Consider the following 20,619-nt stretch of genomic DNA (forward strand, 5'->3'; position numbering starts at 1 on the left):
TATTTAGTTAGCTGCTTAGTAGCGTAGTTAAAAGTTGATTTCAGCTGCGGGAGATTATTTTGTTGTGTTTGAGAGGGTACCGGATGAAAAAAAGGTGACTAACTTCGAATGCTAATGATATGTTGAAGCTAATCTGTTAGGAAAGCTAAAGGTTAGCTTTAATCGCAACACAGCTTATTGTTTAGACTTTTTGTGTTTCCGAAGCGTCACCGCCTTTCGGTTGAAAGTTGGGATTTTGACATATAAACCTGAAATGTTCCTGTTGTTTCTCAGTAAATGTAATATTTCACTTTAGAAGAAAGGGTTCTTATTTAACGCGAGTACGTGATTAGTTAGTTTCGATTGATGCACAATGGTCACCAAACGAAGTGAAAAAAGCGACCAACCCAAACGAAACTTTCCTTCTACTGACTAAAGAAGTTATAACAACAAGGACTGAGTAGAGACTCAAGTTCGAGCCAAGCACATCACTCAAGTAAGACCGTTTCATTTTGTCACCACCTCTTCTCTGCCATAAAACAGTGTTGAAAAGGGTATGTCAAGCTACTTTAGCCAGTTGTCATCTCCAGGGATCGAACAGGGCTGCAGACCCGCCCTCACAACAGACAGATAATCACGAAATGGGGGTAAGATGTAACGAAAAGGAGCAGAGTGGACCAGACTGATTCCAAATAATTACTTTTATTTAATTGTTTATCTTTTGTTTTATGTGAGATGCGCACAATACATAGGGGCAGGTGCGCCATCTGGCGTTCGAGAGATGAAACTTATATTAATGGGTCAGTCTGCTCCAGTTCGTTAAATTTGACCCCCATTTCGTCCCCTTTAGCAAAAAAATAAAAAATAAAATAAATAATAATAAAAGTACTTAACTGAATCATATTTGGAGTCAGTCTGCTCCATTTCGCTACCGTTTACCCCCCTTTTGTTATCAGTTCCCATTTTGCTCATTCGCTTAAAAATAATTAAATAAAAGTAATTAATTGAATCATAGTTGGAGTCAGTCTGCCCCATTTCGTTACTTTTTAACCCCATTTCGTGATTATTAGGCTCCATTTTGTATTTTAATATGGCAGAGAGAAATGGGTATGCCAGGGATGTAAGAAGCAATTCACACAAAATAATGTCCAAGTACTTGAATGTGAACGATGTCCATTACACTATTGCTGCAAATGCGTGAAAATCACAGAGGAGGAATACAAATTCCTTGGCAAAAGAGCAGATATTTTTTGGTTCTGCCCCCCATGTGCTGTGAAAACTAAAAGTATACTTCACAGAGAAGAAGCTGTTGAGGATTGTTGCCAAAAGATAATGACCAAGGTAACTAAAAAATTGCAGAACTCGAAAAGAGAATTGAGAACAGACTGGGACAGATGAGGACCGAGCTTCCAGCCAGTGTATCCTCCTCAGTACGGAAAACATGGGCTGAGACTGCTGCCAAAGGGATACGGCAGATACCAATGCAGTCAGTAGATCACAAAAAAGCTTTTTCAGAAGCAGTTTAAAAAAAAAAAAAAATCATTGCACAACAGTGCACAGTGAAACAACGGGAGACTCGGGAAGGTAACCTACAGGGTCCAAGAAAGTGAGGATGAAGAAGCGGTAAAGAGGAGAGATGATGATCGAGCATTCTTCCAGGCTTTTTGTACAGATGCATTATGCCGTGTTCACACCGGGCGAGACGCGCCACCATCGCCCAGTGTGTCGCTCTGCTTTCGCTGCGAAAATTCACCCCAGTGCGTCATCAAATAGGAGGAGCTTCCATTCCACTCGCCGGCTCCGGTTGTCAGTCAGGTTAACATGGCGGACCTTGATTACACGGAGCGAGTTGCTGTGCTCTTAATTGTTGTGGAAAGCTGAAAAACGTCGCCAGCGGCACCGTCCCTGGGTTCACAACGTCCTCATGAGACGTTCCCAATTTGGGGAGTATCATTATTTGCTGCAGGAACTGCGTCTGGATGACGGCCGCTTTCAGCGGTTCTTCCGCCTCTGCAGGACCCAGTTTGAGGACCTCCTGTCATGTTCACGTGCGAACATGTAAACAATTAAAAAAAAAAAAACTGTCCGCTGCTGCTCGCTGTCTGTCATAATTGTGTTTATAAACCAGTTGTTTTTTTATACATCTGTGTAGTTAATAAATAATCACAGACGATGCGCTCGTGTGCACACATGGAAAAAGAACTGTCCGCTGCTGCAGGGCTGTTGCTCGCTCTTCCCTAAAAAACTCTGTCATAATTGTGAAGTAAAGGACAAAAGGGACATAAGTCCTGCTCAGAGGCTGGCTACGAGTCCTTCCATTTGGATTACATGGCAACCTGTCGCCACTGTCGGTCACGTCGTGCCCGGTGTGAACGCAGCTTTAGATACTGGAAATATTGCAGTGAAGAAACTGACACAATTAGGCAGGAAAAAGGAGAGTGAAAAGCTTAGGCCCTTGAAAGTGTGGAGGACAAGCCCAAGATCTTCAAGAGGCTAAAAAGATTGAGAGACGCCAAACCAAAATACCAAATTAGTGTATCATCAGACTTACCTCCAGAAGACAGAAAGATCATGCAAGAGAAAGTGATTGAAGCCAAGGAGATGGGAAAAATTTGCACAGCGGGGGGCACTTTTGAGTGCATGGCCCTCCCTGGGATCTGAGAATAGTGAAGCTGACCCATCCCAATGTACAAGCTCCAACATAATCCTCTCCAACTCGTCTGAAGTATTGGCAGTAGATTATGATGACCAAGAGGAATTGGTTACATATGACTGTGTAATAGAAAAGGGCAAGTGCAAACTACAACAATAAAAGCAAACATAAATGGGAAACATTAAGACAAGTGAAAAGGAAGTGAATCTAAATCATAGAAATAACAATCAAACAGGATCAAATGAGAACCTAAAGAGATTTCATTGAAAAAAATCTAAGATGGTCAGTAACAAATGCACATTGCCTGAGTAACAAGATGACAGAATTTACTTTGCGGATCTTACATGATGTGGAACACCCTGACACCATAGTCGTAACAGAAGTGAAACCTAAACATTGTAGGTATAACCAACATTAGCTGAGTTTGTTTTGGATGGATTTCATATCTTTCAAACAAAAATGTCACACGCGAGTATGGTAGAGGCATAATTCTTTACATCAATACAAACCTTGGCCCAGAACCATTCACCTTGAACACAGATTTTGAGGAAGCTGCTTGTGCCCAGACTTGTCTGCAAAGTGAAATTAAATTGAAATTAAAATTTCTCCACATCTAAAATTACTTTTCTCCTCATTGTGCATCTGTGAAAATAAATTATTTACAACCCCAATTTCAGTGAAGTTCAGATGTTGTGTAAAATGTAAATAAAAACAGAATACAATGATTTGCAAATCCTCTTCAACCTATATTCAATTGAATACACCACAAAGACAAGATATTTAATGTTCAAACTGATAAACTTTGTTTTCGTGCAAATATTTGCTCATTTTGAAATGGATGCCTGCAACACGTTTCAAAAAGATAAGAAAAGCCTTTATTCATCCCTCAGTGGGGGAAATTTCAGTGTCACATCGCAGCGTAGAACAGTAGGAGTAGACAGAAAGGCATGCAATAAAACAAACAAGTATCTCTTAAAAAACAAGAACTAAAAAAGCACTGAGTGCTGGGTAAAGCTAAGGCTACCATTGTTCAGTTCAATGCTGCACTGCCAGGATGTTATACATTGTCAGGATGTAAAAGTGATCAGATAAGTGACTTCAGCGTGAAATGTACGTTAAGTTACTCTGATATTTACACTATGGACAGGTTAAAATATAGTAGGTAAAGTGACTTGAGTTTGCACCATAAGTTAAATTATTGCACCTAATAAATACAGCCGGTAATGACGTGATTATTGTCCTGGTTGCTATGGTTACCACAGTCAGGGCTACCATTGTTCATTGTACAGTCTGACAGCAGCCGGGAGAAACAATCTGCGGAATCTCTCCCTCACACAGCGAGGGTGGATGAGTCTGTCACTGAAACTGCTCTCCAGAGCAGACAGAACGTCCTGCAGGGGGTGACACTCGTGGTCCAGCATAGATGTGGGTTTAGCCAGGACCCTCCTGTCCCCCACCTCCTGCACAGAGGACAGCCCAGGACAGAGCAGGATTTCCTGATGATCTTATCCAGTCTTTTCCTGTCCCTCTCTGTGATGCTGCTGTTCCAGCAGACAACACCGTACAGGATGGCTGAAGCCACCACAGAGTCATAGAAGGCCCTCAGGAGTGGCCCCCTCACTCCAAAAGGCCTCAGCCTCCTCAGGAGGTAGAGGCCTGAGGCTCTGACCCTTCCTGTAAAGTGCGTCCGTGTTATGAGTCCAGTCCCATTTGTTGTTCAGATTAACACCCAGGTACTTACTTATGAGTCCACTCTCTCGCGTCTCAAGTCCACCACCATCTCCTTGGTCTTCCCCGCGTTGATGAGGAGGTGGTTCCTCTGACACCAGTCCACAAAGTCCTGCGTTAGTCCTCTGTACTCCACATTATCGTTGTCCATAATGAGTCCAATGAGGGCAGAGTCATCGGAGAACTTCTGCAGGACACAGCTGTCCTTGTTGTGTCTGAAGTCTGCAGTGGGACAGTGGTATGTTTACCACTGTTACATCACCTTTCCTTCTAACAACACTCAATAAGCATTTGGGAACTGAGAACACTAATTGGTGAAACTTTGTAGGTGGAATTCTTTCCCATTCTTGCTTGATCTACAACTTCAGTTGTTCATCAGTCCGGGGTCTCTGCTGTCATATTTTATGCTTCATAATGTGTCACACATTTTCAATGGGCGACAGGTCTGGACTGCAGGCAGGCCAGTCTAGTACCTTGTACTACGAAGCCACGCTGTTGTAACACGTGCAGAATGTGGCTTGATATTGTCTTGCTGAAATAAGCAGGGACGTCCCTGAAGAAGACGTTGCCTGGATGAGGTGTGTGTTAGTGCCCTTGCCATGGGCATTAACACACCCCCATACCATCACAGATGCCGGTAACAATCTGGATGATCTTTTTCCTTTTTTGTCTGGAGGACACAATCCATGATGTCCAAAAACAATTTGAAATGTGGACTCATCAGACCACAACACACTTTTCCACTTTGCGTCTGTCCATTTTAAATGAGCTCGGGCCCAGAGAAGGCGGCGACGTTTCTGGATGTTGTTGATGTGTGGTTTTCGCTTTGCATGGTAGAGTTTTAACTTGAACTTGTAGATGTAGCAACAAACTGCGTTAACTGACAGTGGTTTTCTGAAGTGTTCCTGAGCCCACGCGGTAAGATCCTTTACACAATGATGTCCTTATTTTTTAATGCAGTGCCGCGTGAGTGATTAAAAGTCACAGGCATTCAGTGTTTGTTTTCGGTGTTGTAACACAGTGGTAAACATACCAATGGCCCAGCTTTTTTGAAACGTATTGCAGGCATCCATTTCAAAATGAGCAAGTATTTGCACGAAAACAATAAAGTTTATCAGTTTGAACATTAAATATCTTGTCTTTGTGCTGTATTCAATTGACTATAGGTTGAAGAGGATTTGCAAATTATTGTATTCTGTTTTTGTTTACATTACACACAATGTTGGGGTTCCACAGGGGTCAGTCAATTCTGAGGAATAAATTATGGAATCACCCTGTAAATTTTCATCACCAAAACTAACACCTGCATCAAATCAGATCTGCTCATTAGTCTGCATATAAAAAGGAGTGATCACACCGTGGAAAGCTGTTGCACCAAGTGGACTGACATCAATCATGGCTCCAACACGAGAGATGTCAATTGAAACAAAGGAGAGGATTATCAAACTCTTAAAAGAGGGTAAATCATCATGCAATGTTGCAAAAGATGTTGGTTGTTCACAGTCAGCTGTGTCTAAACTGGATCAAATACAACATGGGAAGGTTGTTAAAGGCAAACATACTGGTAGACCAAGGAAAACATCAAAGTGTCAAGACAGAAAACTTAAAGCAATATGTCTCAAAATCAAAAATGCACAACAAAACAAATGAGGAACGAATGGGAGGAAACTGGAGTCAACGTCTGTGACCGGACTGTAAGAAACCGCCTAAAGGAAATGGGATTTACATACAGAAAAGCTAAACGAAAGCCATCATTAACACCTAAACAGAAAAAAAAACCAAGGTTACAATGGGCTAAGGAAAAGCAATCGTGGACTTTGGATGACTGGATGAAAGTCATATTCAGTGATGAATCTCGAATCTGCATTGGACAAGGTGATGATGCTGGAACTTTTGTTTGGTGCCGTTCCAATGAGATTTATAAAGATGACTGCCTGAAGAGAACATGTAAATTTCCACAGTCATTGATGGTATGGGGCTGCATGTCAGGTAAAGGCACTGGGGAGATGGCTGTCATTACATCATCAATAAATGCACAAGTTTACATTGATATTTTGGACACTTTTCTTATCCCATCAATTGAAAGGATGTTTGGGGATGATGAAATAATTTTTCAAGATGATAATGCATCTTGCCATAGAGCAAAAACTGTGAAAACATTCCTTGCAAAAAGACACATAGGGTCAATGTCATGGCCTGCAAATAGTCCGGGTCTTAATCCAATTGAAAATCTTTGGAAGTTGAAGAAAATAGGCCATGACAAGGCTCCAACCTGCAAAGCTGATCTGGCAACAGCAATCAGAGAAAGTTGGAGCCAGATTGATGGAGTACTGTTTGTCACTCATTAAGTCCATGCCTCAGAGACTGCAAGCTGTTATAAAAGCCAGAGGTGGTGCAACAAAATACTAGTGATGTGTTGGAGCGTTCTTTTGTTTTTCGTGATTCCATAATTTTTTCCTCAGAATTGAGTGATTCCTTATTTTTTTCTCTCTGCTTGGTCTAAAAAAGTAACCGTTACTGACTGCCACAATTTTTTTCTTGATTTCTTATAGTGTTTCTTAAAGCCAGAAAGTTGCCATTTGAAATGACTTTAGTTTTGTGTCATGTCTGTGATTTGCTTTTTTTTTTCTACAAAATTAAACAATTGAATGAACATCCTCCGAGGCCGGTGATTCCATAATTTTTGCCAGGGGTTGTACATGCCGATAACTGCTGGTAATCTCGTTCACATAAAATCCTTAGAAGATTGCCTTGCAGCAGTGAGAAGTTGGATGTCTAGAAACTTCCTACTTTTAAACTGTAAGACTGAAATGATGGTTCTTGGTCCAGTGAGACATCGGCTTCAATTTGACCAGTTAACGCTTTACCTAAATTCTGGGTCTTTTAGTGAAGTTTAGGGATAGTGGCCGGCGATCACCTTAGTATTTCTCTGTTTTTCTTGTTGTTTAATGCTGGCAAATTATACAGTATTTCTTGTCTTTCTGATGCCTGATTGTTTTCTCTGTTTAAGGTGCAGCTCCATCCAGAGATGGGAGTTGTATTTGTGTTGGCGATCCTCCTGTCCTGTGCGCCAATAGCATTTCTTGTATATTCGTCCGTGAATTATTCTGTAATTTATGTCTGTATCATGGCCCAAGCAGAGACTCACCCCTTTGTCTGGTCTGCTTGAGGTTTCTTCTTCAGAGGGAGTTGTTCCTTACCATTGTTTCTCTGGGGGTTAGTAAGGTTAGACCTTACCTGTGTGAAGCGCTTTGAGGCAACTCTGTTGTGATTTGGCGCTATATAAATGAAAATAAATTGAAATTGAAATTGAACGTTCCAACTTCATTGGAATTGGGGTTGTAGGTTAAGAAATAAGGGGTCAGTCCCATTACCCAGGAAAACACGGAAGCTTATAAGGAGAAAGCACCGAGCATGGCAGCAGTTTCTTGAAACAGGAGAGGGTAATGATACAAAAATACACCGAATATGCCAGGCGCTGAAACAGAGTAAGAGCTGAAACAAGAAAAGTAAAAAAACTGGAAAAAGAAATGGCCAGAAATGCAAAGAGAAATCCAAAACAATTTTGGCATTATGCATCATAAAATTCAAAAATAAAAGAGAATACTGGAGTTGTACAAAAATGACTTGGAGACTGCTCAGACCGATGAAGAAAAGGCCGAAGTGCTGGCAAACTTCTTACTAGCATATTCACTGAGTAGCCCATAGACCCCATCCAGGAGCTGCCTCTTAGAACAGATGCCTTCCTTGAGCATATTGACATAACTTCGGATCTGGTAAAAAAGAAATTAAAAACACTCAATGTAAACAAATCCTGTGGACCTGACAAGCTCCATCCGAGACTAATGCCAGAGTTGGCGGACACCCTGTGCCAGTCAGTCAACTCACACATTCTACCACAGGTGTAGAAAGAAGCAAATGTAACCACTATCTTTAAAAAAGGTGACAAAAGAGATCCTGGAAACTATCGACCAGTAAGCTTAACTTGTACCACATGCAAATTGCTCGAGTCCATCATTCGGGATGAAATTATGAAGCATATGAAAAATCAACACCTTTTCAGCAACTGTCAGTTTGGATTCATAGGTGGAAGGTCTACAACACTACAGCTTCTATGTGTATTGGATAAATGGACTGAATTAATTGATGATGGTGAAAGTTTGAATGTAGTATATGGGTGATTCTTTAACTACGGGCACTATTGGCCTTGTAAATGTAATTTCCGCCACACCATTGCCTTACAATATAAAGCGCCTTGGGGCAACTGTTTGTTGTGATTTGGCGCTATATACATGTGCTCTGATGTCACTGTTTATCTCCATAGAAACTACCCAAACAATCTTTCATACAAACGGTTTAGGGACATTACAGTGTTGTGGTCTTTGAACAGATGAGATCAGGGAGTTTTCCCTGAAAACTCCCTTCTGTCTGATCATTTCTTAATAACATTTACATTTACTCTGATGGACTACCCAGCAGTGGGGAATAAGTTTCATTACACTAGAAGTCTTTCAGAAAGCGCTGTAACTAGGTTTAAGGATATGATTCCTTCTTTATGTTCTCTAATGCCATATACCAACACAGTGCAGAGTAGTTACCTAAACTCTGTGAGTGAGATAGAGTATCTCGTCAATAGTTTTACATCCTCATTAAAGACGACTTTGGATGCTGTAGCTCCTCTGAAAAAGAGTGCCTTAAATCAGAAGTGCCTGACTGCGTGGTATAACTCACAAACTCGCAGCTTAAAGCAGATAACCCGTAAGTTGGAGAGGAAATGGCGTCTCACCAATTTAGAAGATCTTCACTTAGCCTGGAAAAAGAGTCTGTTGCTCTATAAAAAAAAAGCCCTCCGTAAAGCTAGGACATCTTACTACTCATCACTAATTGAAGAAAATAAGAACAACCCCAGGTTTCTTTTCAGCACTGTAGCCAGGCTGACAGAGTCAGAGCTCTATTGAGCCGAATATTCCTTTAACTTTAACTAGTAATGACTTCATGACTTTCTTTGGTAATAAAATTCTAACTATTAGAGAAAAAAATTACTCATAACCATCCCAAAGACATATCGTTATCTTTGGCTGCTTTCAGTGATGCCGGTATTTGGTTAGACTCTTTCTCTCCGATTGTTCTGTCTGAATTATTTTCATTAGTTACTTCCTCCAAACCATCAACATGTCTATTAGACCCCATTCCTACCAGGCTGCTCAAGGAAGCCCTACCATTAATTAATGCTTCGATCTTAAATATGATCAATCTGTCTTTATTAGTTGGCTGTGTACCACAGGCTTTTAAGGTGGCAGTAATTAAACCATTACTTAAAAAGCCATCACTTGACCCAGCTATCTTAGCTAATTATAGGCCAATCTCCAACCTTCCTTTTCTCTCAAAAATTCTTGAAAGGGTAGTTGTAAAACAGCTAACTGATCATCTGCAGAGGAATGGTCTATTTGAAGAGTTTCAGTCAGGTTTTAGAATCCATCATAGTACAGAAACAGCATTAGTGAAGGTTACAAATGATCTTCTTATGGCCTCAGACAGTGGACTCATCTCTGTGCTTGTTCTGTTAGACCTCAGTGTTGCTTTTGATACTGTTGACCATAAAATTTTATTACAGAGATTAGAGCATGCCATAGGTATTAAAGGCACTGCACTGCGGTGGTTTGAATCATATTTATCTAATAGATTACAATTTGTTCATGTAAATGGGGAATCTTCTTCACAGACTAAGGTTAATTATGGAGTTCCACAAGGTTCTGTGCCAGGACCAATTTTATTCACTTTATACATGTTTCCCTTAGGCAGTATTATTAGACAGCATTGCTTAAATTTTCATTGTTACGCAGATGATACCCAGCTTTATCTATCCATGAAGCCAGAGGACACACACCAATTAGCTAAACTGCAGGATTGTCTTATAGACATAAAGACATGGATGACCTCTAATTTCCTGCTTTTAACCTCAGATAAAACTGAAGTTATTGTACTTGGCCCCACAAATCTTAGAAACATGGTGTCTAACCAGATCCTTACTCTTGATGGCATTACCCTGACCTCTAGTAATACTGTGAGAAATCTTGGAGTCATTTTTGATCAGGATATGTCATTCAATGCGCATATTAAACAAATATGCAGGACTGCTTTTTTGCATTTGCGCAATATCTCTGAAATTAGAAAGTTCTTGTCTCAGAGTGATGCTGAAAAACTAATTCATGCATTTATTTCCTCTAGGCTGGACTATTGTAATTCATTAATATCAGGTTGTCCTAAAAGTTCCCTGAAAAGCCTTCAGTTAATTCAAATTGCTGCAGCTAGAGTACTGACAGGGACTAGAAGGAGAGAGCATATCTCACCCATATTGGCCTCTCTTCATTGGCTTCCTGTTAATTCTAGAATAGAATTTAAAATTCTTCTTCTTACTTATAAGGTTTTGAATAATCAGGTCCCATCTTATCTTAGGGACCTCATAGTACCATATCACCCCAATAGAGCGCTTCGCTCTCAGACTGCAGGCTTACTTGTAGTTCCTAGGGTTTGTAAGAGCAGAATGGGAGGCAGAGCCTTCAGCTTTCAGGCTCCTCTCCTCTGGAACCAGCTCCCAATTCAGATCAGGGAGACAGATACCCTCTCTACTTTTAAGATTAGGCTTAAAACTTTCCTTTTTGCTAAAGCTTATAGTTAGGGCTGGATCAGGTGACCCTGAACCATCCCTTAGTTATGCTGCTATAGACTTAGACTGCTGGGGGGTTTCTTTCTCTTTTTGCTCTGTATGCACCACTCTGCATTTAATCATTAGTGATTGATCTCTGCTCTCTTCCACAGCATGTCTTTTTCCTGGTTCTCTCCCTCAGCCCCAACCAGTCCCAGCAGAAGACTGCCCCTCCCTGAGCCTGGTTCTGCTGGAGGTTTCTTCCTGTTAAAAGGGAGTTTTTCCTTCCCACTCGTCAAGTGCTTGCTCACAGGGGGTCGTTTTGACCGTTGGGGTTTTTCCGTAATTATTGTATGGCCTTGCCTTACAATATAAAGCGCCTTGGGGCAGCTGTTTGTTGTGGTTTGGCGCTATATAAATAAAATTGATTGAATTGATTAATTGATGGTGGAAATTACCGCAATAGTGTGGGACAACTACATTTTATTTAAAAAAAAATCACAACAGTTGTATGACATTGAATACCCCAATTATGTTTTGATTATTTTACTGATTTTATTCAGAGATATTTTAAAACATTAGGAAAAAACGTTTCTTTACCATTCATTTTTATCATTGAAGATCAAAAGTCTGGGTGTGGGACAAGCACAAAACGGCAATATTTGCATATAATGATGCTGAAAAAAGGTGAAAAAGTCATCATAGACTACTAGAACAAATTTCTTAACACACTTTCATTGTAAAGATAACTATAAAAGTGTGAAATTTCCCCTTTTTTCTGTTTTTCATACAATATGATCAAAGGACATAATAAGTGCCCATAGTCTAAGAATCACCCATATATGGAATTCATGAAGGCATTCGACAAAGTGCCTCACTGCAGATTGGTATCAAAAATAAGGTCTCAGGACATACAAGGGCGTATTCTTCAGTGGATTGAGTCCTTGAATGGTCGACAGCAGAGAACAATGGTAAATGGGGGTAAAAGGGCTCATGGTAAAAGGGCTCATAGCCTGTGTCTCTCACTCCTCCCCAGCACATCTGTTCAAAGTGCCAGTTGGGAGCTTGGCCATAATCAAGTGAACTCGGATCGCTCACATCCAGTTCAAGGTGCAAACCATTACGCCACCACCTCCTGCCACCCTCTGCAGGTTTATAAGTTATCTAAATTAAAACCAGAAAGTCTGATTTTATGATTTATTAGCAAGTTAGCAACATGACAGTGTGTTGCCAGTCACTCTTAAATTGTAAAGATAGCATTAACAGGGGTGGTGGCCAAGTGGTTAATGCACTTGGTTTTGGTGCAGATGGTTCCTGGTTCAAACCTGCCACATTTCTCTGTAATGTGGAGTTGGGTTAGGAAGGGCACCCAGCATAAAACTTGTGCCAGTTCAATATGCAGATCCACCTCAGATTTCCTGTGGCGAGTGCAAATGTGAGCAGCCGAACGGACTTACTAAAGATAGCATTGTTATGCTAAAATTGTGATTCCGCCCTTGTGAGCGTTTGGTTCAGTTTATCGGCCTGCTCTCTGGGACATTCTGAGAATTTGTGGGATCCCTTAATTAAGTTCCTAGATGTCATCACTTCACAGATACTGTGGTTGCTGTATGGAGTGGAGGCAGAGACTCCAAGTTCCAATGCGGCATTCCTCAGGAGTGTGTTCCGGTTCCTCCACTGTTCTGTGTATTGGGTGTTTGGTCAAGTTATGGAATCCAGTGACTTGGGTGCATTTGTTGGTGAGGAAAGGTCTACTGACCTCGACTTTGTGGACAATGTCCCCACAAGATAGGTTATTTTGACTGATGCTTGCTGCCTTTCCCCTCCCCCCGCTGTCTCTCTCATGCACAGCCGACACAGAAGTTGACTTGCTCATTTCTTCATAAGTGGCAAGAAAAAAACTACCAAATGTTTCTTTGTAGGCTCTCAGTTGTCCAGGTGGTTTCCATAGTAGAGAAGCTTGAATCTTCGACTGGACTGGGTTGCTTGACGCGAGGACGTTTCGCTTCAAATCGCAGAAGCTTCCTCAGCTAAAATTCTTGCTCTGGTGGTCTGACTTCTGTCTTGACTCTTGTAGAGAAGAATAATCAAGAAGTCACAAAAGCTGGAGTTTTAAACCTAACCAGACCCCTCCTACCGAGAGGCTGACTGCTATAGGCTAGTGGTAATTAGAGCTATTGTTTAGTCACCAGCCTATAGCAGTCTGCCTCTCGGTAGGAGAGGTCTGGTTAGGTTTAAAACTCCAGCTTTTGTGACTTCTTGATTATTCTTCTCTACAAGACCCCAGGCAAGACCCGGGATACTCTTGAGATATTTCCCAGCTAGCTTGGGAGCACCCCCTGGGAGGAGTTTATAATCCAAATGGAATTCTTGACAATAGAACTATAAAACTAGTTTCATAGTTTATAAGTAATCAGGTGTGATTATAGTTTTATTTTGTCATCCTGATTACATGTAATTCGTCACTGCCCAACCCTGTAAATGTAATGTGATGTTGTTCAATGTAAACAGATGCTCCGATTGTTTGTTTTTCACTGAACAATTATGCTGCTGTTAGTTTTGTTAACTTTGTCTTCTTCCCCCCCTCCCAGTGGAGAATCTTCATCATGACTGAGGTCGATAAGGTGATCCCAGTGCGGGTCGCCTTGCGATGTCGTCCGCTGGTTCCTAAGGAAATCGATGAGGGGTGTCAGAGCTGTCTGACCTTCGTGCCTGGAGAACCACAGGTCTCTGTCTAACCACAGACAAATATCATGTGTTGTTTTTCAGTTAGTGTTGAAGGAATAGACAAGTATGTAATGGATATTTGTTAAATAAAAAATGTATTTATTACTGAATCGCCCACACACGGGGAACCATTAATATGTAGCAATTTATAGTGAATGAGTAGCTAAACTCCAAAATTGAATTAGCTTGGACTAGGCCCAATGTAACGGGTCACCAAAATAATTAATATAGGGTTTAATACTTATTATTTAATTATTACTCGGGGCACCACCTATTCTTCTTTTTTATAGCATAGGTACTATAATTTAAACATTCATTTATCAGTCTTGAATTAATCCGTCTCGATTTAATTTAATCAATCTCTGATCTGAAAGTCATGATTCTCACGATACGCTTGACCAAGAGTTTCCTTCTGTACACAAAATAAGCCACAGCAGAAATATTTACAACTTACACAAGAAATGAACATTTTATTGGCATTTTATGGACAGTGATAAAATTAAGTTCATTCGTGGAAACAATTTTCTTACACACTCATGAGACGTTGGAAAAAAGAAAGAAAGCTTAAAACTTTAAGTAAATAAATCTGATTGGAATTTAGTGATGAATTTTGAAGCCAATTATGAAGAAAAATATTAAGCATGAATATGTTTTTTAAAAAAAGGAGCCAAAGGGTTATAATTAGCCACTTTGTATCCATAGACAACAAACCCTTTTTCTGAAACCGTTGACTGGGTCACAGCTGCTGTTGAAGAGTTGTTTGGATGGTCCGATCCGTCCGTCGTGGATGTCCGTGCTCCGGGCAGCGTGAGTTCACTTGGGTCGGAGGGGTTAACTCAGAGGTGTCCCTGAATGATCCCAAGGCTTGAGTCGGCTGGCTTTGCCAACGGTTAACTGCTGGCTTGAAATCAGCTCCGTTGTCAGCTTGCAGGAACCCAGAGGTAGAAGGTGTTTGTTAAAAATGGTGTCTGGTAGCTTTAAAAAAAAAAAAGTTGTTGGAGTCAAATTAAAGTCTTTGTGAATTTAGAAAAAAGTAAAACTTTAAGAGTGTTGAAAAATTATAATAAAAAGGAAAAGTCACTTTTCTGTAAATTCGCTCTTAATTTGAAAAGCTCAGCTCGGAAGTTCTCTTAAAAATTCAAAAGACTTGACGCGCCTTAAAGCGTCAGGTTAAACTCTTAAGTTTGTCAAAGTAAAGAATGAATGAATGAATGCCACGTGGTAGCTTAGCTTAGCTTAGCACTGCTTAGCAATGGGGCCTTGACCCAAAAATAAAAATGAAGCGTTTAGTAAGAAAGAAAAAGTTGCAGAGTGCTCCAAGAGGAGGAGCTGCCGGCGGAAGAGAAGGGAGAAGACTCTGTTCTAACTTTTTAAAGGGGGACTGACGTCACCAAACCCCGCCCATTTAGGGTGTGTAACTTTACAGAAAACTTCATGTCCTCAGAGGGCAGACAGAAATGATTCAACTATTTAAACACATTAATTTGTGGTATACTATTATGCTAAGACACTCAAATGGACACATTATTCATCGTCACTTAAGCACATCCTCTGGGTTAAAACAGAATACTTCATTAACATTTGACGATGGAGGCAGATCACACTTAAACATCAGTGGCAAGAGCACATATCAATAAATGGAATGACTACATGCAAAGCATTTTGTTTGAATAATCAATACAAACAAACATAAGTCTTTAGATATAAATGAAAGAAATACTGATCTAAATTTTATTTCAAACCAAAAGTCTTTTCCTTTGCTTTAAACCTCGAGATAAACGCTGATTGTCAAGACAAAGTTTATGACCACGTGTTATCATGGAGGAATTTAAAGCAAAGCAGTGTGTTTGTCCGTTTTTAAAAAACACACGGTCCGCTCTACGTGGGGAGTGACTATTTGCCCGACAGCTGGCTGCTGTCTCTGTCTGCCCGGCGTGAGGGGCTCAGCACTCTCCTCACACCGGACGAGTCACAGCTCCATCCTCGGCCACACTGACAGTCTCTGAAAGAACACCCTTTCAGCAGAAGTCCATGCTTTCTTCTGTGTTTTGCTCAGACTCACACTGAGTGTTTCGCTTTTAATTTTTGTTTTTTTGAGCAACACACAACACTTCACAAACACGGTAACTTAAATAAAATAATAATTAAAAAAGTGACTGCGAGGCTTGCAGGTTCAGTCTCCAGCTGGAATGCATCTGCTGAGTTGCAGAGAAAGAGGGATAAAAAAAAAAATATTCACGCAGGGACACAGTCCACCAACCTTAAAAAACAAAAACTTTAAAATGGTTCAATTAGAAAGCCACATCCCACCACCATTTCAGCAGAATGTCAAGGCTTTGGCCCAGCCATGTTCGGCGAACAGACTATTTGTTCCTTATTCAGCTAATGATTGGGCGAATAGACTATTTGACACGGCTTTGCGTCCCCATCTGCCGGGTGAAAAGACTCAGCCTTTATGTGCACTTTATGTCAAGTTTTCATCAACGGTGCAGAACGGATTCATCAATATGGTTTTTGTGGAAAAGCTGCACTCCAGAGCCCGGTTTTTCACAGGCTGTGCTCATGTTCACGACATTGTGCCATTGCTTAGGGAGAGCTCTGGACTGTTAATGTTTAAAAACGCAAAAGTACTTTTTTCCGATTCCTCGATTAATCAATAAAATACTCTATTACTAAAATCGATAGCTGCAGCCCTAATTTTGTGTGTGTGTGTGTGTGTGTGTGTGTGTGTGTGTGTGTGTGTGTGTGTGTGTGTGTCATCTTGTGCTTGGTTTGCGGTACTTTAAAAGCCTATAAAGACGACTCAGATTGAACAGTACTGCTTATTACTTCATATGTTGGACTATTTGAACTAAAAATTACCTTTTGGACCACGTGTTGAAACTCTGTCTGAGTGTCTTTTTGGATTACTGCCTACATTATGTTTACAGATGATGTGTCTGCTGTGACGTTTCAGTATAGTAGTTCTACCCATTTATAAGATGATGTAATGAGTTTATTTTGTAGCTACTACACGTAATGTACAACAGCTCCCAACACATTTTCTTGTCAGGTTATTGTTGGAGCAGAGAAGGCGTTCACATACGATTATGTGTTTGACCCTGCTGCTGAACAAGAAGAAGTCTTCAATGCGGCAGTGTCCCCCTTGTTATCTGGGCTTTTCAAAGGTAAGTACGTCTGTACTTCACCATCAGCCAATGTGGACGCTGAGGTAAGACGTTCAGTGCATTCTTTGTGTGTCTCTCGCTGCACTCTAATTCCTGCTTTTTACTTCGGCACTGCTGAATATCAGTATATGCTGGGGGTGGTGGCCAAGTGATTCATGTGCTTGGTTTCAGTCCGGAAGGTTCCCGGTTCAAACACCACTCCTGCCACTGTTCTCCATGTCATGTGAAGTTGTGTCAGGAAGGGCATCCAGCATAAACCTGTGCCAAATCCGAGATTTGCACGAGGTCGTGCAGATCGGCCTTGGATCTGCTGTGGTGACCCCAAATGGGCAAACAAGGGAGCAGCCAAAGGGATTTACTTTTACTGCTAAATAACAGTATATGGTAACAGAAGGTGTAGCATAGAAGAAGCCAAAAGTGTTTAATGTGTAATTCATTCCAAAATTAATATGCATAGTAGAACTTGACCAATATAGATTTGTGGGTAGCTCACTGGACAAAAGCAAAAGCCCTAATGTTTTTGTATGGTTTTCCATGTGATAAACACCATATATACCGCATTTTGTATAACGGGTTTTCGCTCACATCGGACAAACCGTCCTGTGTATTGCATTGTATTTCCATTATAAATCCCTTGCATGTACCAGACGGAGCAGTCTGGGATTGGCCAGTCACAACAGAGGTACAAAATGAAGTTCAGCATTGACCCCAGCCAACTGCATACAGGGTTTTTTGGGAGGGGGAGTTAATACCCCTTTTTGTGTTTTTATTATTGCAAAAATAAAGTTGTCACTTAACAGTAATTGAGTGTTTTTCTATGGGCTCATTTTAATCAACAAATTCTTGCAAAGTAGAATATGGTTGAAGTTTTCTTTTTTTTTTTTCTTTTTTTTTTTTTGTTAACTTGCTGGCATCTGTTAGGAGTTGCTATGGTTACTGTGTGTTGGAGTATTTGTCCATGGAGTCTGATGATGGTGGTTCAGCTGATTTGCCTGAAGGTAACATTGGCCGACTGTGCATCTCTGTCTTGAGGTTATCACGCCACAGTTCTTGCGTATGGACAGACGGGATCTGGGAAGACCTTCTCCATGGGAGGAACGTACACATCAGCTCAAGAGAGCGATCCTTCAGTCGGCGTTATTCCTCGAGTCATCAGAAGAATCTTTGAAGAAAAGGAGAAAAGTGCTGACTGTGAATTCTGTCTGGAGGTGTCTTACTTGGAGGTTGGTGGAAGTTTTTTTTTTTTTTTTTTTTTTTTTTTTTGCTGCTGGAGAACTCCTCTCACCCCATGAGTGACACCCAGATTATACTAGAAAGCTCCTTCAGTGACAGGCTGCTCCACCCAACGCACGTAAAGGAGCGCTAACAACACTGTTTCCAGTAAACCACTCAAATCACTCATCTTGTTATATTAACAATTTTCAGCCATTTGTAATAATGCTACACTTTCTGTGCAGTAATACTTGTACACTTGTGTACAACATTACTTTCAGAACATTCTTTTTCTGCTTTTGTATATTCTGTACTCTATTCTACTGTATACGTATATTCCGCACAGAACCTGACTTCTGTATTTTTGTATTATTTTTCCTTGACCTTATTTTTGCATACTTTTACTGTTCTGTGACTATCCCTGTGCTGCTGTAACATTGTAAATTTCCCAGTTGTGGGACAATTAAAGGATTTTTTTTTTATATATGTAGAACTTTAAAACTTTGTTGAAAAATTAGTTCAGATGGACCAGTTTTGGGTAAAACGTTTTGAACTGCTTCACACTGCCATATCGCTAGACCTTCTTGTCCACCAGTTTGCTTCTAATTTGGAATAAAAGGGCTTAATTTGATGCTTATTTTTGTAGATCTATAATGAAGATATATTGGACTTACTATGTACATCTAAAGAGAAACCTGCACTCAGCATCCGGGAAGACCCTAAAGACGGCATCAAGGTATCGAACACTCATTCTTAAAAAATACTCTGTGCTTAATGGAGAGAAAAACCAGAGCAATTGGTTAAATGTCATGTTGTACGGTGTGTCTGGTTTTCTTTGAATGTTGATTTTGTAGATTGTGGGGTTGACTGATAAGCAGGTCTTCACTGCCCAGGAGATGGTGAGCTGTCTAGAATTGGGAAACTCTGCTCGCACCGTGGGCTCCACCGCCATGAATATTGCGTCTTCTCGCTCACACGCCATCTTCACCATCACGTTGGAGCAGCGCAGAGGGGCCGACAAGTTCGTTATCAGTTCTCACCCGTAGTTATTCCGCAACTTTGTCTTTAATAATAGATAATGAAGTACATTTTCCCTTAATGCAAGATTGACTTAACATAATTATTCAGAGACAGAAGGTATAAACTTTTACTTTGTTTGGTCTCATCTCAGACAGCCAGGTATGGTACTCGTCAATTGTAACATCTGTAACCATGACCTTTGACCCCACGTGACCTTGCAAACGGTGAAAGGGGTAATCTGTCATAGTGGACAGGGTATGGACTAACCATGTTTAAAATATCACTGGTTTATATGATCTACGTGGTGAACAAAAGTGTAAAGAAGGAAGGCTTGGTCAAAAGTAGAAATTCTCAATTGCACTAAAATGTGGTAACTTCTGGAGTGATTTGTGGCATAAGGCAAGATAGAAAATTCTACTAGTGGTAAATCCTTAACCCTGAAGAACTCCCCTTTCCAACGATACCACATATAAATATAGTCCAAGGTGCAAACGAGAATGAAAGCTAAGCACTCTTGCCCAATCTGGCCTCCCGGCCCAAAATGAGACATCCTCCTTTCTTTATGAATTCCATTGATCTTGATGCGCAGCAGTTTTTGAGATCGTAGCTCAGGGCTAGGGAGTTAAGTTTGTCTCATTTATACCTGAAATGTCCAGAGATCAGGGATCCAGTGACCAATTTCATATTTATTTACTTTAAGACTCAATAAAGTGTTCTTGACATAGAAAACTTGTAAAGCCTACGTTTAGTACACAGAAAATTCACATTAGCTATTGGTAAAGAATCAGATGAGCGGAATCAATAATGGCATCGGTATCGAGAAATGAATTGGCAAATTAGTTTTGGGGGGGGGGGGGGGGGCAGTGTAGTTTGCTGAAAGGACTAGATGTTACAATCTCAGATGTTTGCACCACTTTTTCCTGGCGTTCTTGACTGATGGTTGCTGTTAGGCTTTTTACCAACAGGACACATTGTCAGTTGTGTCTCTCAACATCAATCATTTGAGTAAGGGGGCATTAAAAACACTGCATAATTGTTCTAATTTCACAAAACTGACAAAATTTAGTTTCTACTGAGGTCCTTGCATTATTATGTTTGTAACATGTTTCAAAATTACAGCTCATTTGAATGATTTTTAGCTGTTTCGAGTCTTCAGGAGGAAAAAATATCCACCTAAATTAATCTGTATAAAATAAAAGATGGGGATAATAAGGGTGTTTTCCAAAAACATTTCTTTGAAATGTTTATTGTAATGCCTTTTGAAATGTATTTTAGCCATGTATAGCAGCATTTTATAACAAATACAAGTTGAAATACCTTGTTTCCCACCTGCCCAGAATCAATTCAGTAATTTCAAAATTTCACCTTGTTGACCTGGCTGGTTCAGAGCGCCAGAAGAAAACCAAGGCAGAAGGCGATCGCTTAAAAGAAGGTAACATTAGTGTCTTCTTTCCTTCATGAATCTTTGTTGACAAAACTCATCTTGT

The 20,619-nt window shown here is 40.5% G+C and overlaps 1 protein-coding gene across 1 annotated transcript in view; it reads left to right on the forward strand.

Moving 5' to 3' along the window:
- kif4 (kinesin family member 4) overlaps positions 1-20,619 on the forward strand; it is a 65,434-nt gene continuing 44,815 nt past the window's right edge. The window contains exons 1-7 of the mRNA XM_034177660.1: positions 1-94; positions 13,598-13,732; positions 16,786-16,900; positions 17,933-18,123; positions 18,759-18,848; positions 18,967-19,133; positions 20,470-20,564. Coding sequence (XP_034033551.1) covers positions 13,613-13,732; positions 16,786-16,900; positions 17,933-18,123; positions 18,759-18,848; positions 18,967-19,133; positions 20,470-20,564 — 778 coding nt within the window. The 5' untranslated portion in view covers positions 1-94; positions 13,598-13,612. The remainder of the gene's footprint in view (positions 95-13,597; positions 13,733-16,785; positions 16,901-17,932; positions 18,124-18,758; positions 18,849-18,966; positions 19,134-20,469; positions 20,565-20,619) is intronic.

This window comes from Thalassophryne amazonica, chromosome 9, assembly GCF_902500255.1.
Source record: "Thalassophryne amazonica chromosome 9, fThaAma1.1, whole genome shotgun sequence".
Lineage (NCBI taxonomy): Eukaryota > Metazoa > Chordata > Actinopteri > Batrachoidiformes > Batrachoididae > Thalassophryne > Thalassophryne amazonica.